The sequence below is a fragment of the Trachemys scripta genome, chromosome 1, assembly GCF_013100865.1.
Source record: "Trachemys scripta elegans isolate TJP31775 chromosome 1, CAS_Tse_1.0, whole genome shotgun sequence".
Taxonomy (NCBI): Eukaryota; Metazoa; Chordata; order Testudines; family Emydidae; genus Trachemys; species Trachemys scripta.
In genome coordinates, this window is record NC_048298.1 from 60,856,071 (window position 1) to 60,881,229 (window position 25,159).

At 39.6% G+C, this 25,159-nt stretch overlaps 1 protein-coding gene across 3 annotated transcripts in view; it reads left to right on the forward strand.

Moving 5' to 3' along the window:
• Positions 1–24,941, forward strand: part of LEMD3 (LEM domain containing 3) — a 77,623-nt gene extending 52,682 nt beyond the window's left edge. Inside the window, exons 4-14 of one of the 3 annotated variants that reach the window (XM_034770650.1) lie at positions 2,354–2,421; positions 4,639–4,718; positions 4,798–4,943; positions 8,123–8,224; positions 10,074–10,176; positions 15,693–15,767; positions 15,877–16,055; positions 18,046–18,127; positions 22,198–22,303; positions 22,383–22,461; positions 22,705–24,941. In XM_034770650.1, coding sequence (XP_034626541.1) covers positions 2,354–2,421; positions 4,639–4,718; positions 4,798–4,943; positions 8,123–8,224; positions 10,074–10,176; positions 15,693–15,767; positions 15,877–16,055; positions 18,046–18,127; positions 22,198–22,303; positions 22,383–22,461; positions 22,705–22,868 — 1,184 coding nt within the window. In that variant the 3' untranslated portion in view covers positions 22,869–24,941. The remainder of the gene's footprint in view (positions 1–2,353; positions 2,422–4,638; positions 4,719–4,797; positions 4,944–8,122; positions 8,225–10,073; positions 10,177–15,692; positions 15,768–15,876; positions 16,056–18,045; positions 18,128–22,197; positions 22,304–22,382; positions 22,462–22,704) is intronic. The other 2 variants (XM_034770661.1, XM_034770655.1) reach the window with 2 other exon arrangements.
• Positions 24,942–25,159: the final 218 nt, after the last annotated feature.

Below are 25,159 nucleotides of genomic sequence, written 5' to 3' on the forward strand. Positions count from 1 at the left end.
AGAAGAAAGAAGTTATTCACCTTGTGCAGTAATGGTAGTTCTTCAAGATGTCTGTCTCTATGGGTGCTTCAATACCCACCCTCCTCCTCCGTGGCTTTGGAGAAGAAACTGAGGGTGATTCACCCACAGAGCCTGATATAGCCTTGGTGCGGGACACACAGATGTCAGCAGCGCATACGCAGGCTGAGCTCAAAGTGCTAATGAAAATCTCTGATCAAAGGTGCGTGAGATGCACATGCACCTCAGGTGGAGCTCCCATAGAGTCACACATCTCGAAGAACTATAGTTACTGCACAGGGTGAGAAACCTCTCTTTTATCATAGTGTAAATCATCTACCTTATAGGTTAACTACCACCTTTCTGTACAGGTCCTGCACATCCCATTGTTCGTTGGTCAAGAATATTGAATCAAAACTTCAGGAGCTTCATCCTGCTTCAGTTCAACTAGAGTGAAAAACTTCACTTGATTTCGGGTGGCATGGGATCAAACACTTATACAAGAAGTATCTTTCTTAAAAACCATATCCCCACTTGTTCTCTGCCAGCCACCAGTCAAAAGAGAAGAAGCCTGTAAGACATTGATAGCTTTGTGCTTAAAACACAAATTGCAAAGGCGTACAAAATCAGAGATGCAATTTCTAAATCTATAAAAAGTGTATTCAACCAAATCATTGGCTTCATCAGTCTGTAAAAAATCTTGCTTTACATAAATATTTCTTATTCAAAACATGGTTGTGCTCTGGGACATCACGGCTGTTTAAAACCCACAACAGGGTTGGCAGACATGGTGCTATGCCTTTCCGGAATTATTTGCTTGTAATATTTGACTGCTAACCTGATCCACTGAGAAATTGTTTGAGCACTATTCGTTCAAACAGTTATATTCAGCTACTCCATTTAAATTTAAGTTCTAGTTTTACCTTAAATGGTGTGTGTCTGTGTGTGTGTAAGAAAATTAAATAGCTAACATTTCTTAGCCTTGTTACCGCTTTGGGGTTTTCCATTCTGGAAAGGATTTTAGGAGGTGGAGTCTGTTCTTGGGTCAGTGAGTGTTCTGGTTTGGTTTCCCTATCTGGAGAGAGTAAAATTGCAGACATGGATACTAGTACAAAAAAATAATTTTATTAGGTAAGGTGAAGGGGGGAAAAGCTTCCATGGGGTTGCAACTGCCCAGCAGATCAATTCAAGGACAGATGGAGGTCAGGGATAGTCTTTTCTTCTCTTCCCACACTGGTATGTGTGTGTCTATAAACTACAGTTTCTCTGGATGATTAAAGAGGTGCATTTAATCTAGAAGTCTAGTCCTGGTCAAGCCTACTAATAGAATGATGGTGATGTAATTCTTGAAGTTTTCCAGACTGACTCGAGTATGCAAGGTCTTACGATTTCTGTTTGCACATCTTTATTATAAAGACATAAAATAGAAAGTTCCAGATATAATTTGGACTGTTCAAGAAGCTAGTGTGCCTTCACACATTGATTTTTTTTCTTAAGGTTGACTCGCATTTATTTTATGATGACAGAGGGGCATGTGTGTAAAACGCACTCTATTGGTTCTAGATACTTCTATTCACTGTAATTTTTTTAAGGTGAGCTTTATATAAGAAATTTGCAAGACGAATGTGCTAATAAGTTATTACACAAAAATGTGTTCAGAGTAAATTGGAAATCTGCTTTTACTTTACATTGGTTTGCATGTAGAGTAACCATTTTTTATCTTAAAATACAAAACTGTATGGTATGTATATGTATACTTTCGAGCCTTTTTCAGTGCATTGAATTTACTTCATGTACTAGATTCACTTTAGAAAAGGAAATTTATAGAAACTCATGACTCTCACAATTTTGAAAGAAAAAGTCAGGAAAAATTATTTCATATGTGTAAGAAGTTTTTAAGTAATTAGGCACAAAATGGAGGATTATCCAGTTATTTAAGGTGCCCTTTTGCGGTAGGGTATTGAAGAGGACCAAGTGTTCATCCTTAACAGAATCAGTAATTCTTCTGTTTTGCCTCCAAATCTTAATTTTTCTTTTAATAAAGTTCTGTAAACTACCTTTTATTTCACTTCGTTTTTAAATGTTTTTAAAAACCTGCTTCTGCTCTTTCTTTTTGTTTAGTACCTGAATTTCTAATCATATTTGTAGCATCACAGTTCATAGTTGTGGCAATCAGATGTTTGGGGAGAAAAGCACCCAGAAGTCTCTCTTCAACATTCTTATTTTAAATACTTAGTGCCTCCAACTATTCTTTGCTTGTGTAGATTGCGTTAAGTGTGTACGTTTGTACTTGCAGGCTTTTTAGTTTATATAATAAAGTAATAGATCAAAATAAATAAAAATTTAATTTTACTAGGAGATCATGACTGTGGCAACTCTATACAGCGAAATCTTTCCGTCCAGGAGACAGCTGCATATTTAAAAGTAAGCAATTGGAAAAGGTATTTTTTCATTATTTTTACCTTTTAAGGTATGCACAAATTAACATTATCATTTGTTTTTAAAAAGCTGGTTTCACATTCAGTGTAGCAGTATAATCAAAATTTAACTACTTATTGCACATCACTTTTTGTATTTCACAGGAAATGAACATACTTTTCACACAAAGCCCTTATGGTTTTTATTTTTGGGGAAAGGGAAAAGACGATTTCATTAAACTACAGAATTTCTTCTGTGAATGTGAGTGTAAATGTAGAAAGTAAAGGTGCTTGTTACATGCTTTAACCTTTTCCTGTTTCATGAAATGAGCCAGAACACCCTAGATGTTGTATATAAAATCTTAAGAGAACGTAGATTTTAAAATTGGAGACATTGCTTTATAAGCACAAATTTTGCTGTAATCTTCTGAATTACAAAAAGTGTAAAAGGACAGGTCATAATTCAATAGACAGTAGCATTTTGCTATTCTGTGTCTTCATTCTGTTTTCAGTTGCCTGGAGCAAAGAAGAAGCAAGAGTGATCCTCCTTTTTTCAGTGAGAAGAGAATGGTCTCTAAGTTTACCGGATATGTACTAGCCAACAGCATGAGGCTCTTTGACAGGACCTAGAGGCAATAGTCTCTTAGGAAACCCCACCTATATATGCCTTTCCTAATAGATAAGGAGAAGATCATAACAGTAGAGCTGGTTGAAAAATGGAGTAAGGTTTTTCTGAACATTTTCACAAAAAAATCCAACTCTTTATTTTGAAGTGTCAAGTCTGTATTTTTCAACCACCTCCATGAGAGAGAGAGAGAGTTGTGATGCATTTGGAACCTTCTGAAAGGAGAACTTTGTTTCACTCTTCCTCTTGCTCCAAATTGGAACAAAAATACTATTAAGTTGCTACTCATTTTAATCTTTTTTTTTTTAACCAAAGAATGTTGTATTTGAAGATTTATTTATTTATTTATTTTGTATTCTCATTTTAACAGCTAAACAAAATATTAACTACTTGGCAAAAAGTACTTAAACTGTGAACAAAGGGACAATTTGAACAGGATCCCAAAAATTAATGGGAAGGAGTGGAGGTGGTGCTGGTTGCACTTCTGAATGATGGGCGAAGATGGATAGCAACATTCTGCATCTATTGGTATGCAGAGCTGGGCTTAGCCTTTTGAGGGGGCGGTAGAAAAAGGTGTTAATAGTAAAGGTGAGAGATGAAATGCATAGTAGAGGATTTTAGCAGAGGGAAAGTAAAGGCATTTGTTATGGTGATGAGATTTCAAATCTGTAAATGTGAGAGGCTGTAAATTGGTATACAGATTTGTCATTTTTAAATACAAGTTTCATTTACTCTTGAAACTCTCCCTTCCTGTAATTGGAATATAAATATAACATCTGATGTGCAGCACTTCACTAATTGTGTGCAGTGACAGAATTTTAAAGCAATGCAACACATTCTGCACATTAGAATCTACTCAGTGCTTTCATTCTTGGTGCGAAAATAAGTTCACACATTAACTTTTGTCCTCTAATTTTAGGACAATTTATATCAGTTTGATCCTTAGGTGATAAAATAAGACTTACTGTAAAATCTTTTTTCAATTTACATTTTTCTGGGAAGTAGTCCTTAAACTGTGTTTCAGCTTCAGTCTGGTTGTGCAAAGGATATTTAAAGGTGAATTGTGGAGCTTACCTGCCAAAAAGTAATGAAGGCTTTATCCTACAACACATGATGTAAAATAATTTACAGTAGAAACATTAGTATGCTAGGAAAGGAAGGATTAATTAAAATTTTGATAGTATATTATGCATTTAAAATTGAATCAACCTTTTGTTGCAATTTATCTTCTAGGATAAATTCTATATCTAGGTTCATATCTCGTTTTGGTTTTAATTTTACAGAATGCTGAGCTCCCCCTAGTGACTAAATGGTAGAGTATTGCTGAATGTTGCGATTCATAACTCCTTAAAATTGAGAACGGTACACCTCTCAAATCTCTCTCAATTCAAGGGATTAATTTTAGTCCCAAAATTGCATATAATCTGCATATATTTGGTGTCCCTTTGTGTGCATTGTTGAAACTTTATATATAAAAAATAATTCGTATTGGCTACTAATCCTTCTTATATGGTATTACATAAACTTATGTATTAGTGTTACATGATTTATTCTGGTATATTAAAGAAACTTTTCACTCCTACGACTTGTTTTTGACAGAGTTTAGGTCCAGAATATGAAAAAGTACTTAACACAGCGCTACAATGGATTATGAGTAGGGGAGAAGATGTTGGCATAAAGTAAGTGATTTTATTTTGTAGGCTTTTATTTTCACAATAAGTGAATTTAGCCCTAACACTGTTAAATGTTTTTAAATAGGTGTATTGGTAATGACCCCAGTGAGGAATTAAATAATGTAACTGATGTGAAATACCTGGAATCTACTAGACCACAGATGTCTTTCAGATGTCGTTTTCGCCGTGCATTTATTACTGTAACTCACAGATTATCAATATTGCTTTTGGGTAAGTTATTTAAATTCAGCCTATTAATGGTTATAATTTGCATTTAAGTGTGTGGGTGGGGACAGGGTCTAGCAATGTTTGCCTTCTAATTCTGTCAAATGTCGTGTTCCTTTGTATGGAGTGAGTTGGCTCACGGTTTAATTGAAGTAATAAATTGATATGACTTGATTGTAATATCTGAAATTTTTGGTATAAGTCGTATACAATTAGTTTTACAAACATTTATAGGAAGGAGAAATTTTATTTTTTGTTATCCTGGGGGCACTGATTTGTTTAAACTTTTATAGACAGTAGTAATGAAAACTAACAAAAATAATATAACCTTAAAAAACATTCTATGTAGGGGTTGACAGAGGAGGGGAGATGAGACTTTCTACATGGAGAAATTCCAGAGTACCTGCATATTATTTCTGTAGAAAGCACTGAAAATAAAAACTTTCCTGTAAAGTAGCACTTGTGTGAAGCTTGATTAATTAAAGCTGTTACCTGTAGATCAGATATTCTTCAATCAACACCCCAATCGCAACCAGGTTTGACTTAGGGGTAGAAAACTAGGTCTTTAACATTTATTTTTCTGTATGGAGCACCAGTCACTTACTCAAGGTGCGATGCAATGATTAATGCAAAAATACAATTCACTGTACAAACAAATTCACTGCCTAGTCAAGGCCATCCTAACTAAAATTTATCCCACAATAGAATAACTGAGAGTTCACTTATCAGCCCATTGCATGCTCCTTATCAATAAATCTGGGCTATGACAGACTGAGGCAGAACATGGGTTAGTGTAATGAATCATTAATAGAAAATGCCACTCTGATGCTCTCCTGTTTAAACTGACAGGGCTCTTGCTCAATTGTCACTGCTGATCTCATCAGCAGTAATTTTGCATGGAAAAGAGATTTTCTTAAGTACCTGAATCCCAAACTATTTATGATTTAATAAGCCAAAATCAGAGCCTTGAACTTGGATGCAGACTACTAGCCACAATTTTAACATTCTTACTGAGAAATCCTGCCGAATGAGCAGCCCCATACATGCTCTGACTTGACTGGATTGAACTTCGGATGGTATTGCTAATAATAAATAGCCTCTCAGATCCTTTGCTTAAAAGGGATGGAACCACTCAAGAGCCACTGACTTGTTCCTGTGTGGACTGCACATGAATCAAAAAAGATCTCATGGTCAGTGTATCAAAAATGGCTGGAAGAACCAAAAGAATTTCCTTCAACACTGTTTCTTCATTGCTAAGAGATCATCGACCAGTGCAATGCCTGTCCCATACTAGGGTAAAGGGGAAGAGGAATCAGAACTCCAGTAACCATCAGAAATTTCCATCCATGACTTTCTCACTAAACATTTCCCCCCAGAATTTGATACAGATCAGTAATAAGATTGTCCGCTTCAAGAGATGACTTCTTGAGCAGAGAATTCACAGTTTCATCATTGAGAATAGTGTGGCACCTTGTTTTCCTTTTTCTCTCCTACCCCCAGCTCCTTTATGCGCATTGGAATGTTTGACAAGATTGTTAATGAACAGTAAGCTTAATTTCCTGACAGGTGAGATGTCCAGTGGGGAAAAACCTGGGTCAAATTCTGAGTTGAACATGTAATGTATGATAACTAGAATACTAGACATTTCTTTCTGGAACTGAAGCAGGGAAGGACTTGTAGGCTTGGCAGAATTTGATATTTTCCCCTAGTTTTAATATTTATCGATGTTTGTTTATTTTTAATTATTTTTATTTTTATAGTTGTTGGAAATAAAGGGGGTAGTAGGGTTGGGGTTAAGTGTAGGGCAGTGCTGGAAGTGGGGCTTCAGGGGTCTCCCAGCAATGGCAGCAGGACTGCAGGGGATTCCTTGAATAACTGAATGTCCCAAGACACCAGAGCACAAGGTGCGAGGGAGGCTATTGTCCTGGTGGAGCAGACACCCCTGACTGGGACCGCAAGGAGGATACCTTGATGGCCAGATGTTGCTGAACAGTTCCTTGTCTGGGGATGGCTCCCACACTCCTGGCCTAGTGAGTGAGTTAGCAGGGCCGTGACAGCAGAGCTACAGAAGGCTGCCAGCATAGCTGCAGAGCCAGTGATGCCTATTCTCTGCAAGTGTAAGGTATGGGCAAGGCTGTGGTCCTGGGATGGCAGAACAGACCACTGGCCAGGATTGTGAGGAGGAGGAGGATGAGCTCCAGCTGCAGGGGAGGCCACCCCACAGCTGAATGGCTCGTGCCTGGGGATGGAGCCATTCAGCAGTGAGGTGGCCTCCCTTGCTGCCTGGAACTCGTCATCCTGGTCAGGTGTCTCTGCTCTGCCCCATCAGGCCCTCCGCCTTCCCCACACTTTGCGCCTGCAGGGATAGGCTGTTACCGGCCCACTGCAGCTCTACTGTCATGGGAGTGAGGGAGGTGGTTTGTGACAGTGGGGCTATGGAGCGCTCCCTGCTCTGCTGCAGTACCAGTGACACCTGATCCATATAGGCACAAACTGTGGAGGCTGCACTACTGTCAAGCCTAAAGATTTGTCACCTCTATGGAGATAGTCTAGTTAGGATCAGAATGATTTTCATCTGTAGAAATACATACAATACTTCACAGCAAGAAACATTACTGAGTTGAAGCTGTCCACGTTTTATGAGAAATGAGACATTCCCATTTACGAACATCTTGCCTCTACTCGCAAACGCTTGCCTGTAGCCAATAGATAGAGTCCAAAAGCTGCAAAGCATGTGCTTTTTAAAGTTCCACAGGCTGTCAAGCCAATATCCTCTCTAAACCTTCAGTTTATGTGAAACCTTACTATTTTCTCTGTCAAGATAATCCAAATTGTATTGTACTTCATCTCAGGGAAAATTAAATGGTCTTTAGTTTACCAATAATAATAGCAAAATGTGATGCTCAGCAGAGGGAAACTGTCATTTTAGTGATATTAGTGAAGTATTTAAAAAAAAAAATCTAATAACCTATTTCCTATTCAGCCCCCAAACTAGCTTGTGTGCTGCTTTGTTGCAAAAATGCAAACATTAACAGTAATGTGTAGTATGTACTTCTGATACATCAAGGATTTTGCTGAATTTAACACACCAGCTAGTTAACCAATTTACAGAAGTATGCGGTGCACATTTAAGAATAGCTAAAGTTCTAAGTATATCTAAATGAATATTATTCATTTTAATGCAGGTATAGGGATGGTTTGGGGAGTTTTGCACTACATGAAATATCGCTGGACAAAAGAGGAAGAGGAGACCAGGCAGATGTATGATATGGTTGTAAAGATTATAGGTATGAATTTTTAAAATATACAACAAACATTGGTTTAGAAAACCTGTACAAATTTTCAAAATATTGATCCTTTCTGTATCAATTGGCAAGTCAAATGCCCGTCTTCTGGTTTTGTGTTCACTCCCTCCCACCTCTTCTGTTGCTGTGTAGTGAGTGTTCTGTTCTGAGTGCATTTCCCTCCCACGTTTTATCATTAGCTCAGTATTTTAGGCATAATACCTATTCTGTATCCAGAAGTGCTAAACCACTTTAGCCTGTGCTAAACCCAAGTAAACCATTGGCATAAGGTGTTTGATTTATGAATACTATACATTATTGCAATCCTGAAGATTTGTGGCATTACCTTGAATATAGCATAGTCAAAGTTATGCTAACTGAACAACCTGTTCTTAAAAATGGAAATAGAGAAGGGTAGTGGATGGGTTATACAGCAGTGACACAATGCTCTCCACATCCAATTTATCCTTGTAATTAAACTAGATCTGGCCAACTTTCCTTTTAAAACTGATAAATTCAGTACTAAAGTAATCTTCAGTGACTGTATACTAGTGAAAGAAGCCTTTTAATAGATCATTCCAAAACTGGACCAAATTTTATTTTAGTGCAATTGAATATCCAGATTAACCCCTAAATATTAATTTACTACTTTTGAGTGACATTATATACATGCAGTGTTATTGCTTGTTTAGGACAGTAGCTTCACTTTAAAACTGTCTTGATTAAGGACTTGCTGTTAACTACAGTGATCAATCCAAATCCAAACAGGGGTGGAAGGGCAAACATCTGTGTATATGAGAGGTCGGCAACCTTTCAGAAGTGATGTGCCGAGTCTTCATTTATTCACTTTAATTTTAAGGTTTTGCGTGCCAGTAATACATTTTAACGTTTTTAGAAGGTCTCTTTCTAAAGTCTATACTATATAACTAAACTATAGTTGTATGTAAAGTAAATAAGGTTTTTAAAATCTTTAAGACGCTTCATTTAAAATTAAATTAAAATGCAGAGTCCCCCTGACCAGTGGCCAGGACCCGGGCAGTGAGAGTGCCACTGATCAGCTCACGTGCCACCTTCGGCACGCGTACCATAGGTTGCCTACCCCTGGTGTGTGTGTGTNACTGATCAGCTCACGTGCCACAGGTTGCCTACACCTGGTGTGTGTGTGTGTGTGTATATGTACACACACACACCAGGGGTAGGCAACCTATGGTACGCGTGCCGAAGGTGGCACGTGAGCTGATCAGTGGCACTCTCACTGCCCGGGTCCTGGCCACTGGTCAGGGGGGACTCTGCATTTTAATTTAATTTTAAATGAAGCTTCTTAAAGATTTTAAAAACCTTATTTACTATATATATCACACACACACACACACACACACACACACACACACACGCACTATTAATCTCCATATAACTCTGCCACAAACATTTGTTTAAAAATAATTTTATTGGAGAGGGAATAGAGTAACATTCTATTCATTTTTTTTTAAAGAACACTTCTGTCTAATTTTTTTTACATATAGTCAAAAATAACATTCAATATTATTAAAACTCAAAACTGATTTATAGAGAATTTTCCCCCCTTTATTCCAGGCTTATTTTTTACATTTGACAGCACTTTGTATATAGTCAGTTCTGCTGTTTTCCTGATCAGTTTCCCTGATGTGTCTTCCATAGAGCTTTTTAAAAACCAAAAAGGCAAAGCTGATTGTAAAACTACTGATATTGGCAGGGGACTTGAAGCAGCTGTTTGTACCCAGAACTGCTTCTAATTCTTTATTTTTTTAAAAGGTGACTAAATTTGAAGTTGACTTGTAACAGTGTAGCTAATTGTTGGTTGTGGTGTTCTCAGATGCTCTAAGAAGCCACAATGAGGCATGTCAGGAGAACAAGGACTTGCAGCCATATATGCCTATTCCTCATGTGTGTGATTCCTTAATACCACCTCAGGACAGGTACGTTCAGATTATTCTGTTGAATTGCTTTAAAGGGAAGTATGTTGAGCTTACACATCCATAAATGCCTTAGTCAATAAACTACGCTACTGAATATTTCAAATGAGTAAATGAATCCATCTAGATTATGTTGCAGGCATAAGAGATGAAAAATCTTAGTTCAAGTGCTGGTCCCCATGTGTATTTTACACATGGATACTCGTGCACATCATGCACCTGAGAACAGAGATTTCTAGCAAGTAGTGTCCAGTGGTCTGCACATCTCAATTGTTTTCATTGTGCTCTGAAGCGAGGGCATAAGGGGTGGTGCAAATCAATGCCTCTTCAATTCCTTCTTACCACTGCATGGCCAGAGTCAGAATCCTCTATGTCCAAAACTATCTTTGACTTCTAATTTGTAAATATGTACAACGCTACCTCGATGTAACGCGACCTGATATAACACGAATTTGGATATAATGCGGTAAAGCAATGCTCCGGGGGGTGGGCAGGGCTGCGCACTCCGGTGGATCAAAGCAAGTTCAATATAATGTGGTTTCACCTATAACACGGTAAGATTTTTTTGGTTCCTGAGGACAGCGTTATATCGAGGTAGAGGTGTATATAGTTTAGTATTCTTAGAATTTTTAGACTTTATAGTTAGTTTAATTCTCTCCATCTCAAGGAGTTCCTTCCCACAGAAAAGCAGTATGCCCAGCATCCCAGGATTAGAGCAGGGGCAGGAAATGCAGTTCTTTTTCTCCATCAGTGGTGAATCCCTGCACTGCCTTTACTGCCTTGGGGAGGCTCATATCATCGCAAAGTGCAACATTGGTTGCTCTTTCCCTACCTGAACCCGTGAGGGATGAGAGCTGTTTGTGGAAACATCTCAGGGAGAAGCCATGAGACCTCAGTCTGACCCAGACTGTGGAGATCCCCCAGTGCTGTGGCTTCAGAAGGTGAGTAGCAGCCCTCTGAGCATGAGTTCTGGAGCAGAGCCAAAACCATTAAGCCTCTCATAAGAATATTGGATACGAACATAAGCATAAGGACGTATCTCTATCCAGATCTGCCTCTGAGAGACAGGACACTTCTCTGTCCCTGTCCAAATTGGTTGAGTGCTCATGCGTGAGTCTTAAAGAATTAAGCCTGCTTAAATCTTCCAATCAAGAAGGGAAGGCGTGATGGAGGAATGATCCATTGCTTCTAGCTCTGGTTCCGGCTCCAATTCTCAAAGGTCAAAAGATCAGCACCTGTCAGCTTCAACTAGAAATTGCATGTTGGATTCCGGTTCAACATACTCCAGGAAGGATCTGCCGAGCCCATTTCCTTAGTTGCACTGGATCTGTCAGTCTGGCCTCCAGGACTCTGAACTCCAGAATGGACCGAGATCTTTGTCACTGGAGGATATGCTTGACTTATCCCACCCACAATCTTCTCTTCTCTTTCTTGTCCCGTCCTCCACAGGACATTTCAATACCAGAAGAAACCACCTTGAGGAGAAAGGGTCTTTTCCATACCCTGTCCACAAGCTGGAATATACCAACAGCATGACAGGCGGAACTTGAACCTACCTTTTCATCAGATGAGTCTGCTGTTCTGGATGAACCTTCGCTCCCACTGAGGGAGACCAGTCTACACAGAACTTCTTCAAGGTCTTGGAGCCACCACCCTCCCAGATATTACCACCCAGAGGACTTGTTGATACCCAGTGCCTTGGAGCACTCCCCATTCAATCAGCCTTCATACTGGCCCTACTGGAGTCTCTGGGGTCTGTACACTAGACATCCCAGATCTGGACAAGAATCACATTTGGCCCTTTCCCCCGGCCAGTGCCACCTGGCCCCATCAGAGTATGCAGAGGAGGAAATTGAGCTGGATTTGCTGGTGCTGACAGTTCCATTGGGAATGTCATCCTCCTGAGGTAGATGAGGCAGTCTCTACATCATCCTTATCTCTGCCTGATGACCACAGGCAATACCAGAAGCTCTTGCAGAGAGTGGCAACTGAGCTCAAGATCTGTCTTGAGGAGATCAGTGACATGCAGTGTAGCCTCCTGGATATTCTACACCCCTCTGGCCCTAGCAGGGTGGTCCTCTCAGTAAACGAGGCCATTATAGTACCTGCCGGGGCAGTATGACACATCCCAGCCTTCTGTGCCCCCTCACCAGAAAGGGATGAAAATTGTTACTTTGTACCAGCTGAAGGAGCAGAGTTTTGTTTACCCACCCAGTGCCCAGTTGCTTGGTCATGCAGGGAGCCACAGGAAGATCCAGGCTGCATCATCTCAGGGCAACTCTGATACAAGGTCACTAAATGCCTTGATCTTTTGGAGAAGAAGGTATTTTCATCACCCAGCCTTCAGTTCAGAACTGCTAACTTACCAGGCTCTGTTAGCAAAATATTCCAAATGTGTGGAATTCAGGACAAACTTCCCCAGGAGGACAGTACTCCGTTCTAAGCCTTCATCAATGAAGCAAATTGGTGGCTAAGACTGCTCCAAACAGCAATGGATACAGCTGACACTGTGTCCAGAGCTACTGGTAGAGTCCTGCAAATCTGCAAATATCCACTATTTTGGATTGGATACGGATACAAATTTTGTATCCACACAGGGCTCTAGCTATTGCCACACTATAATCATGAGGCAAGAGTCCTGACTTCATGCTTCAGGGTTCCCCAGGGAGGTCCAGAATACCCCTGAGGACCTCCCCTTTGATGAGTCTAATGTCTTCATTGAAAAGAGATGAGTTGCTTCACTCACTTAAGGACTCAAAAACAACCTAACGCTCTCTGATCATTTACATCCTAGCCCCAAAGAGAGAGCACCATAAGCAGGTTTATAAGCTTGGACCTTTTCCCTCAGTCCTTTTTATAACCAGTGCTCTTACAAACTGCCACATAAGTGCCAGAGGGTACAAAAACTCAAATTTGTGGCTTTCTCCACCTCAGTTTCCACCACTCAACCCCACTCACCATCCATAGTTTACTTTTGACAGGATACATGAGAACCGCGTTCCTCTATTGATGCCATCCTTCATGCCCCTCCCCCCGCCGCAAACTTTTGGTGGCTGCCTTGTTCATTTCACTCACAACTGGAGGGCAACAAGAGTGTGCAAGTGGGTGATGGAGAGGATTCAGTCTGGCTTTGCAATCAAGTTTGTCACCTCACCATCAGAAACCCCTTCCTGACTCCTTTTCAGGGACCACTCTCACAAGGAGATCCTACATCAGCAGGTGGACTCTTCTTCAGTGAGAAGCTATAGAGCACGTGCCACCTCAGCATCAAGGGAAAGTGTTCTACTCCCCATATTTCTTCCCGCCCAAGGAAAAAGGAGGTTGGAGACCAATTCTCAGTGTACGCCAACTGAATGTCTTTATTCAAAAATCAAAATTTTGCATGGTCACATTAGCGTTGATAATCCCCTCTGCTAAAGAGGGCGCATGGATCGTGGCTCTTGATGTGAAAGATGTCTACTTTTATGTGGACATTTGCCTGTCCCACAGAAGGTTCCTCAGTTTCCTAGTAAGCCAACAGCACTACCGATTCAAAGTGCTCCCGTTCGGCCTAGCTACAGCACCCAGGGTCTTCACAAAGGTCTTCTCAGTGATGGTGGCCTGGATGACTACGCCATCTTTCCATATGTAGATGACTGGCTCTTGACTGGCAGGTCTAGAATGGATGTTCAGTCTGTCCCTATTCCTCCATTGTCTGATATCTTCCTTCGGGAATCTGTCAATATAGAAAAGTCCTGGCTTGGCTGTGGTCTTACTAACCATACAGATACAAGATGAATACTAGAGTATAATTCCTGCCAAGGCCATAGCTTGTCTTGTTGACAAACCCAGAACAAGTATGTGCGGGAGTCTTTTCCTTATCCATCCGCCGTGTGCGACCATTCTCATGGACACATCCCTCGTAAGTGATGGAGGCAACAGCTCTGGGCCAAGGCCGCAAGAGCGATGTCTTTCATCTACCATGGATGAACCACCTCAGGTATGCCTTTCCTTCCATCCCAATGACACTACAAATTCTACAGAAGATTCACCATGACAAAGCTCAGGTTATTCTCAGGTTGTGTCCAACTGGCTCAGATAACTTCTGAAAACATCAACCTGACCTCCCATCAATATCCGACCCTTTCCAGATCTACTGCCTCGAGAACAATGAGGCCAGATATCCCAACCCAGGCCCTCCTCATTTCACAGCCTCGTATTTGGATGGGCATCAGACATAGAACATTCATGTTTGGAGACTGTTCAATCTATTCTCAATCAAAGCAGAAAGGATTGCACCAGAAAATGCTGTCTGACCCATGGAGATGTTTCTCCGCCTGGACACAACAGAACCAATTATCCACAGAAATCATGAGAATTGCTGTTACTCTAGACTACCTACTCATGGGCTTTGGGACTTTGTTAGTTTGCTGTGGGTCTACCTTGCAGCAATCATTGCTTTTCATCCTCCAGTTGAGAGCTATTCTGTTTTCACACTCACTCATCTAACTACAATTAGGTTCCTGAAAGGCCTCATTAGGACTTTTCCACTGGTGGTAAAACCATCCCTGCAATTGGATCTTAATCTTGTTATTTCAGAACTTCCCTTTTAATCATTTTGTTACCTGCTCAATGTCCTACCTCTCTATGAAGGTAGTCTTCCTAGTCACCATCATTTCAACAAGAAGGGCAAGTGCACTGGGAGTGCTTATGGCAGTATACTGGTTTGCATAAAGAGGTTTCCCTTGGCCTTCACCCAAAATTTATCCCTAAAGTAATTTCTGAGTTTCACACGTATCAGCCTACTCACTTACTGGTATTTTTTTTCCAAAACCTCATGCTTCTGATGAGGAGAGAAGATTTCACTCTTGATGTACGATGGGCTTTAGTGTTCTGACATTGGAGAACAAAATCAATTAGGAAAATGCCTAGATAGCTTGTTCCTTTAGCAGAGTGATTAAAAGGACAAGCATTATTTGCTCAGAGATTGAGTGGATCTCTTGCTGCATCATTCATTATCAACTGGCGTATATGCCTCCCCAGAGCGGTGAGTACCCTCTCCACTAGAACACAAGTGACTTCTACAGCATCTCTTCAAGCCCTATTTATACTGGACATATGTAAGGCAAGAGCTCTCTCCATACTTTCGTGAAACAGGCATTGGTCCAGACATCTGCAGATGCAGCTGTGGGGACAGCACTATTACAGACCTCTATAACAACTGCATCCTTGCACTCCCTCCACCGCTGTTTAATTGCTTACCAATCACATATTTGTGGAATACATATAGGGACCAGCACTCAAAGAAGAAATGGAGATTACTTACCTGTTACTGGAGGTTCCTCGAGAGTTGTGTTCCTATCTGTATTCCACTACCTGCCCTCCTTCCCCTCCTGCTGCAGATCATCACTGGATTCTCAGTAAGAAGGAACTGGGGAGGCATCGGTCCACACCGCCCTTATACCTGCTGCTCAGAGCATGAGAAGAAATGTGCATGGTGGGCCAACGGACACTACTTGCTAGAAATCTTTTGATTACAGGTGCCTGGTGCACATGCTTATCCACGTGTGGAATACAGATAGGGACCACACATCTCAAAGAACCTCCAGTTACGGGTAAGTAACTTCCATATTTCTTTTAATTAAAAATTACAAGTATTTGGATGCACAATGTATTTTGCTTGAATATTAAAATTATAATTCTTGTTCTTGCTCTAAATTGAAGGAAAAAAATGAAGAAGGTCTGGAATAGAGCAGTTGACTTTCTTGCTGCAAATGAATCTAGAGTTCGCACAGAGACACGACGAATAGGTGGCACTGACTTCTTGGTTTGGAGATGGATACAGCCATCTGCAGCATGTGACAAAATTTTAGTTATACCATCTAAAGTATGGCAAGGCCAAGGTATAGTTATATTATTAAATGTAATTTGTATCTTGCATTCTACACTTAACATTTATTCTTGCATCCCCTAATGAGGCTAATCTGTCATTTGAAAAGGAAGAATTTGCTTTTTCTAATCTACTTAAATGTAAATTGCAGTTATTGTCTGAAAAAGTGACAATATAAAAATAGCACTTTCCTACTGAGTAGACTAGCTCCTCTGTACTTAGCATCTCATCTGCTTACTTCAGTACCAGGTAGAAGCTTTTCTGTTAGTGCTGCAATGGCCATACAGCAGAGCCCTCAGAGTAGTCAGACAGAAAGTGAGCTATTTTCTGGCTCATGTATTATCAACAAAAATAACTGCGCTTCAATTACAGGGTCAGAGTCTGACTTTCATTATCCTTGTGCTAACTCGTTGGAAACAGTCATGTACAGGTGTAAGGGCAGGGTTGGGCCTCCAGAACATTTATTTCTGTCATTGTGTCAGGAAAAAAAGCATGACTTCCGTTTCAGGTGGAGCATGAAAGAGTGGCATTCAAATAATAAATAAACTCTATAGTGGGGAAGTCACTGACCCAAAATATGTATCCATGATAAAATATTTGTAGCATTTCAGAGTGGAACCGCTCTTCTTAGAAAATATATAGGATGTTTTTGCCACATGTCTCCTATTTCTGTCTGGCACAACCAACAGTTTGCTTTAATTTAGAAAGGGAAGTCAGAAATTAAACTTCCCATGGTTTTGTTTCCCTTAAACTTGATGGGAATGTCACTTCAGGCACACCTTACCTGAGTGGGGAAGGGGGATCTGCGCTCCGGGGATGGTGGGGGGTGACTGGGGCAGGGTGGAGGAAGGGGGAGCTGCCAGTACCTCTCTCCGCTGGAGCCTTTCCTGAATCCTTCTGCAGGCTCCAGCTGCTGCTCTTTCCGCCTCCTGGTGGTGGAGGCCTATTACTGCAGGTAATTAAAGTCCGGTTAGCAGGGCACACTACCAGGTTTCTTTTTCGACCAGACTTTTTGGTCGAAAACCAGATACCTGGCAACCCTAAATGGAATGCCCTCCTCAAATTAATTTGTGAGGCTACTAACAACTCCTTCAGATTTCTACTTAAAACACTTTGACTGTAACACCTTCAAGAAAGTGTTAACCACTGACAGATTGTGCAGAAATGGGATAATTTAAGTCTTTCTTCAGAAACCCTTTCAGATGTAGTACCATCAAGTTGTGCACTTGCTAATCTATGTAACCACATCCTTATTTTCACTCTTCTCATCCTTCTCTTCTTTGTAAACTTGGTGTGGTTTATGTTTTTAAAATTAGATTGTAAGTTCTTTGGCTCAAGGATCATTTCTAGTAGTGTGTACGTGCAGTTCCTAATACTAGTGTCCCCATCCTGATTGTGGGCCTTCATATGTCACTCCAATATAAAGAATAATGGAAATGGAAATATTTTTGTATTGAAACATCCGTCCCTATTTCTTAGTAGATTCTGATTAATTATAGAATACCCAAAGGATAGTATAAATGAAAAGTTCACCATAAAATTACATCCTTATAAACATATTGGTAAGTCATAATTAAAACTGAATAATTTACTGCATACATACTTGTCAAATTTAAACTAGTTAGCAAAAACTTACATTTCTGTTTTCACTTACAGATAGTGCATGCAATTTATGCATTAGTTATAGCATACAACTTTTTAGCTATCTGGAATTTGTTTACCGTCTAGTGTACTGGCCAGAATATCAAAACTAATATTTTTAAAGCTAGCAATTATGGATCTGAAAAAATAAGTGTGGTGTTTTTCTCAGTATTATTAGTGTCTTTATGGGAACATTGTAATTTGTTGAAATTTTTTTTTCCTTTCATATTGTGGAAGGAAGGTATTCTTACTCTTAAGTTCAAGGCAACAAAAGGATTAAATATAAAGATGAGATGCTTGTAAACTAGATAGTATTGTATTAATCACTTACTAAACTATTAAATTCATTTTTTTCCTTGTAGCATTTCATCTAGATAGAAGAAATTCGCCACCAAACAGTTTGACACCATGTCTAAAGATTCGCAATATGTTTGATCCCGTCATGTAAGTAAATGTGGTCATACTCCAAGTGCTATTTTCAATGTGCCTTAGGACAGCGTGGAAAACTTTATTCTTCAAATCCCTCCTGAAAATGCACCACATCGCAAAGACTTCAACCCCAGTACTTCGGTCAGAGAAATAGTGGTATATAAGCAAAAAATTAACATTCAGGATGTGTTACCATGCATTACCAGCCAAAGTGACTAGAGACTCTTTTTACTTACCTTATCCTCCCTTTCATCTTGCTTTTCGGTGTTAGCATTCTGCAGACCACTTCCTCAACAATAGTGTGTAGTCAGTCATCTGCTGTCCAAATACACTGTCACTCTGGCTGTCCCCTGTTTGGCTGTAAAAATGTTTGTTTTTCTGAAGCAACAAAAGAGACATTGGCTCTTCTATGGCTTACATGCAACAGACCGCATTGGCTGTAAAATTAAGAATACAGTCTTAAAGTTGCACAGTTTGGATTTAGAATGTTAAACATTGGGGTGTTTTTCATTCCCTTGGGTCTTGATCACCAGCCCAGTCATGGGGGAAGCTCACCAGAGCATATGATGACAAAGCCACCTTGGTTGGAAGTACAAAATGCTGTTCCCACAGAGCACCTAGTGCTTCAGGAGAAATCTTTGCACAGTTTTTAACACAGGAGGATCTGTCTGCTCCTGTTAACCTCTTTTCCTCCTCGCTTAATGACTTCATGATCCTGGATACTTCCTCTTCAGTTGCAGATGATTGTCTCATTAGGAACTTCTGAGAAGAAGGGTTGCAGCTTTGGACATAAAAGCTGAGCTTGTACAAGAAAACATCACAAGCTTTTGGACATGCTCTTCTGCCCCTGAGAGGATAGCCCCTCCCTATTAACAAGGCTCTTCTAGAACCAGTAAAGACCTTATGGCATATGCCAGCCTCCTTAGCCCCTACAGCTAAGCACACAGACAAACATTCAAGTGTTTTTATTCCCATGCCACACTGAACTCTTTTGCAGTGACCGCTACCAATGAGAGATCACATCAGGGGAGACTTAAATCAATTCCCAAAGAAAAAGAGCCCCAAAAACTTGACTTAAATGGGAGAAAATTTGTTATTCTACCTCCTTTCAAGATGTATATAGTAAATTAGCAGGCACTGTTAGCTAAACATGACTGTAAACTGAGATGCAATGTCCATGTTTTCTGAGAAACTACCAGAGGATGCAAAGGAGGAATTTAAGACTTTCTTTGCAGAAAATTGCATGGTGACTAAGATGTCATTCCAGTCTGTACTTCATGTGGCTGATACTACAGAGGCACTCACTCTAGAAGAAGCAACTGTGAGGAGAGCTTCCTGGGTACAGAACTCGGGAATAGCTATGAACTGTCAACAAATGATTGAAGACATTCCATTTGGCAGTTTTGTCTTTGTTTTCAGATAAAACTGATGCGACCTTGCATTCTTTTAAAGACTCTCAAGCAACACTTTGCTTATTAGTGTTTGATACTCCAGCCCCCAAGAGGTGCCTGTACAGACCTTTAACTGTAGCACAACACAAGCACCTCATCCTCAGCGATTGTCGGGAGGCATGCCATTTGATTCCTCCTTTGAGGACAGCTTTGCAGTTGCCAGCAACAGCCAGTCCTCTTTCCTCCCACCCCAATTTGGAAACAGATGATCACATTTCCTCAGTGCTTGGGAATCTATAATGACAGACAAGCACTGAGAGACTGGGGTATTCTTTCTAGTTTCTGTCGACCTCCTTCTCCACCTAGCTACCCCATCCTTTCTCAGGGACCCATCTCACAAATCAGTGCTCGTTCAAAAAGTTCAGACACTTCATTCTAGGAGCCATAGGAGAAGTTCTCTTTCAACATTGGGGAAAGGGGTATTATTTACAATACTTTGATTCCCAAGTCCGTGGAGGGGGGTTGTCTGAGACCCATTCTGGTTCTTTGAAATCTCAGCAAGTCCATCAAGTACGTAAGAGTTCCCTTGGCCTCCCTAACATCGATTATTTTTTCCCAAGATTGCAGCGCTGTTTGCTGCCCTTCATCTCAAGGAAGCTTGCTTCCATGTGGCAGTCTTGCCGAGTCACAGGAAACTTCTTAAGTTCTGTGATAGCTCAACAACATTATCAGAATACGTTACTCTCCTTTAGTCTGTCATTGGTGCCACAAGTATTCAGCAAGAGTGTGGTGGTGTCCTACCTAAGGAGGAAAGGAATTCATGTCTTCTCTTACCTGTATGATTGGTTACTTCAGAGCAGATCTGAACATGATGTTCTCCACGACATCCATTTCATCCTTCATTTCTTCGGCAGTCTGAGACTTAAGCTGAACAAGGGAATATCTGCATTAGTTCCAACATAAAAAAATCAAGTTCATTGGGACCCTACTTGCGTCTACGAAGCTGACTGCTTTTCTCTCTCAGGAGAGATTTCAGACTATTGTCCAGCTGTGTAAGTGTCTCATGTCATGCCCTACCACCACCGTCTGAGCTTACCACATGGCCTCATGAACTTATGTGATCAAACGTTCTCCCGGTGGGCTACAGTAAAACTATCGACGAAACAGAAATCTCTTAGACAAGTAGGTCCATGTACCTCCTATGTTCCTAGTGTCTTTAGACCAGCGAGTGGATCAGAACAACATATGCAGGGGTGTGACATTTTCTCATCCCTTTTCATCCAAGACATTCATTACAATGCATCCCTGATAGGATGGGGTGCTTAGCTAGAAGGTTTGTGAACCCAATCATTACAGACAGAATATGAATTGACCCTTCATTATCAATATCCTCAAACAATTTTCAAGGCTTGCTGCACTTTTCTCCCTCACATCAAGGGCTTGTTGGTCTAGATACTATCCAATCAGCTTTGTCAAAAGAATTGAAACAGACTTTTGCATGAAAAGGGACACATTGTTCCCAGAATCTGTTGGCCAGTCATCTCAGCAGGAAACTTCCCAAAAATCACGAATGGTCTCTGAAGAACAGTGTGCTCAGAACTCGCAAGTGGGTGACAGTCCAGGCTCATTTACTGACACTTCTCTCCTACAGTGTAGGAGTCTCCTGTACAGATTCTTCCTCTCAGCCCCCTGCATTCTGTTCATCCCACAGGTGATCCTCAAGTTGACAGAAGACCATGCCAGATAATTCTTAAAGCTCCAGCATGGTTGAGACAATGCTGGTTCTTGGACCTTCACAGCCTCTTGATTCAACCTCCATCAGCTCTCTGCCTCTTCTTCAGACCTATTGTCCCAGCAGCACAGGCAGATATTGCATGCAGATATGAACAGTCTGCACCTTATGGTGTAAAGGTTAATTCAGGTGGAGGACTGCTCAGTGGCAATTCAGGAGGTATTGCTTAATAGCAGAAAGCAATCCATTACAGTTGCTTATTTAGACAAGTGGAAGCAGCTTTCAATCTGGTCCACTCTCCAGGGCATACTTCTATCAGAAAGTAGGATTCAAGACATTTTGGAGTACCTGTTACACCTCAGATCTTTGGGCCTTTCTCTAAGCTCCCTGAGAGTTTACTTGGTAGCAATCTTGGCAGTTTTCCCTCCAGTTCAGGAAACATCCATTTTTAAGTATCAGAGAGGTAGCCGTGTTAGTCTGGATCTGTAAAAGCAGTAAAGTCTCCTGTGGCACCTTATAGACTAACAGACGTATTGGAGCATGAGCTTTCGTGGGTGACATGCATCCGACGAAGTGGGTATTCACCCACGAAAGCTCATGCTCCAATACGTTTGTTAATCTATAAGGTGCCACAGGACTCTTTACTGCTTTTATCCATTTTTAAAAATCTGATTGTTTTCTAGATGTTTAGAAGGGATTGTTTTACTCTTTCCCCCTGGAAAAGGATGCATTGCCACGTCGGGACCGTAACATTTTATTAGCTACTTTAATTGGCCACCCAAGGGTGCACATCCCAAGGGTTAATGTTACTACATATTAATATCTAATTAACAAACTTTGCATGTTCCTTTAAACATTGCTTTGTTTAAAAAAAAATTAATCAGAATCAGACTTCATAATAGAAATGTAAAAAAGTGTTCATGTAGACTTTCATTATATCTTCTCTTAATTGTTTTACTTAGGGAAATTGGTGACCACTGGCATTTGGCAATTCAAGAAGCAATCTTGGAAAAATGCAGCGATAATGATGGAATTGTTCATATTGCTGTGGACAAAAATTCACGTGAGGTAAAAACATTTCCGGTATTCCCTTTATATTTTTTTTGGCTTGTTGGTCTTAAACTTAAATTTTTTTTTCTCACCACAGGGTTGTGTATATGTCAAGTGTCTGTCTCCGGAATATGCTGGAAAGGCTTTTAAAGCATTACATGGCTCTTGGTTTGATGGTAAGAAGTTTGGGGGTTATAAACTGGGGAAAAATGCAGCTAGTGTCATTTTTAGCTAGCATTGTAAGATGGCTTCTAACTAAAATATTAAGCAATAACAAAATACATTTTGACATTTTTCGTAGGTATGAATTGTCTGGCAATTTGTTGATTACATCAGTGCACTGAAGTATTTATCTGTTAAACTAAATGTAATGGTCTTATTACATACTCAAACTAGTAATTGGTTGTATTTTACTACAGGAAAGCTGGTAACGGTAAAATACCTGCGGCTAGATCGATATCATCATCGCTTTCCCCAGGCTCTTACTTGCAACACACCCTTGAAGCCATCAAACAAACACATGAACTCAATGTCACATCTTCGTCTACGAACAGGCACAACTAACTCTCAGGGAAGCTCCTGAGAAGACTTTCTACAACTTGTAGGACTGTTACTTGCAGCAGGAAAATTCCTGTTTGGCTGCCGTCTTCCTTTTTTAGTGCTTTTTGTATGTAATATTTTCATTGATTAAATAAAAGTCTGAACGTTCCAGAAATCTTGTTTCCAAAGGGACTTAGCAATGAGGCAGTAATACTAAGTGGACAAAAACAGTTGCTTCAGGAAGTTTTTGGAGCTTGAGTAAACAATGCATTTAATTTTTGCATGAAGAACACTGAATTTATTAAACATTTTCAGATGTGGCGGCTGTATTTTTTTGCACCAAGAAGTGTTTTGATAATAATCCAAAAGCATGGAGAAAAAAAGGCTTCCTGTATTTCCATAGTTTCCTTTGAAATAATCTTGTGGATATTTTGTAACAAACACCTACAGTTCCTGATGGCGAATAAGTAAAAAATGTTAATTTTTCAGTCTAATCTTAGGTTTCTGTTGATGTAAAGGATTCATTTGCTGCAGCTGGGGTATGGGAAAATTAATTTGGCTGTAGTGGTTGCATATAAATGTGAGGGAAACAGAAACTGAATGCAGATATACTGGTTTTTGTACATAAGTGTAAATGCTGGTGGTGGCAAAAGTAGTCGTGTTCTGTGAGGATGTCTGCATTAAAGCAGTGAATAAGCTTCCTATTTTATTCATAACCTAATGTTTTTTATAGTGTTGGCTGTACCATCACATAAACGTCAAACGGCCGAACACCTTAAAGTATTAGATACAAGTTAAATATCTTTTATAGTTTTTATATTGAAATATCTGACTATGATTTTGTGTGAAAGGTCTGATACCAATTGTGGTGGATTCAAATTTATGTGAGCAATAAAGAAGCAATTGGCAGATACTGAAAACATATTTTGTGAAAAGCTGTATTTATTACAAATACCAGGACTGTGACAAAGTACTATTGGGATTAAGTAACTTTCCTAATATATTTATAACTTTAAATAAGTTTTAATTAACCAATTACCTGTAAAATTAACAAGGATGCATATTTTTTGCAACAAAATTTTGGTTCATGAGAGCTAGAAATATAAATGTACAAGTGAGTTACTTTATTTCAATGTTAAATTTATGTATTAACATTTATTCACTCTTAGTAACTACAGAATTGTTGCTGAGAAGTTTCATTGCAAATCTAAGACTATTGGCTGCACTGATCCCTTGTTTATACAATATAATTTTGTCTAAAATTATCCAGCTAAATATTGCATAGGTGGTGAGACTGAAAGTGTACCAGTTAAAATAAATTTAGTAAAACTCACTTTCTTTTGTAGATATGATGGATTTGCAGCATGAACTTGCACAAATAATGCATGTTTTTCTTATGGTTCATTAAACATGATGCACACTATTCTGCAACAGAAAATCTTACTGTGCCTTACCTTGTGCTTTTGTGGGCACCATGTTTATTATTGGAGGGTTTGTTATCTGAAAATTTTTTAATTCTCAGTTTTACGTCTCAGATGCTAATGAATGAGTATATATAATATATATATAATCTGCCATGCAAATTTCTACTCATGAGGGACAAGTACATATTTTTGATGAGTGAGTAGATTTTATGTCAGGTCTGGTAGATTTTCATGAGTTTTACTATATATACATATATGTATATGTATAATATACATGTATATGTATTATATATGTATATAAACCGATTTTGCTGTATTTGATGTGCATCATAGTGATTTGTTGACCTGATTTTAGTGACCCCATCTTGTGACCTGTTGCAAGAGTGAATGTAAAAATATAGTTGTGGCATTTTAAAAGGTCACCTTTTGATGCAGATGCATCATTTTCTTGCTTCTAAAGTATATTTCTTGTAAACACTGTACATTTTATTATTGTAATATGGACTATTATGCAGCTTATTTTACCTAAAACTGTTAAGTTGACCAATATCCCTCCCTGCAAGACAGAGGGGAATGTGTATAATATCTGGACATTTGAGAAAAATCAGATATTTGATGTAATTTGTCACCTGTCCTGTAAAAACAAACAAACAAAAACAAAACTCTAATTAAAGGTTTATTAGGGGTTTTTATATGTGTCTCAACTTTTCCATCTTCAGAAGTCTCTTTGATTTGTATGTTTGTCTGCATTTGGTGAATGGGTGAGAGAAGAGCTTCGTACTACAACTATTCAAAGTTTTAACAAAAACTCATGTTCACAAGACACAAGTTTAGACTATGCTGTAGAGCTGATTTAATACATACTTTAACTCCACTGAAGACCAATCTTGAGCTGAGAGATCACTGACAT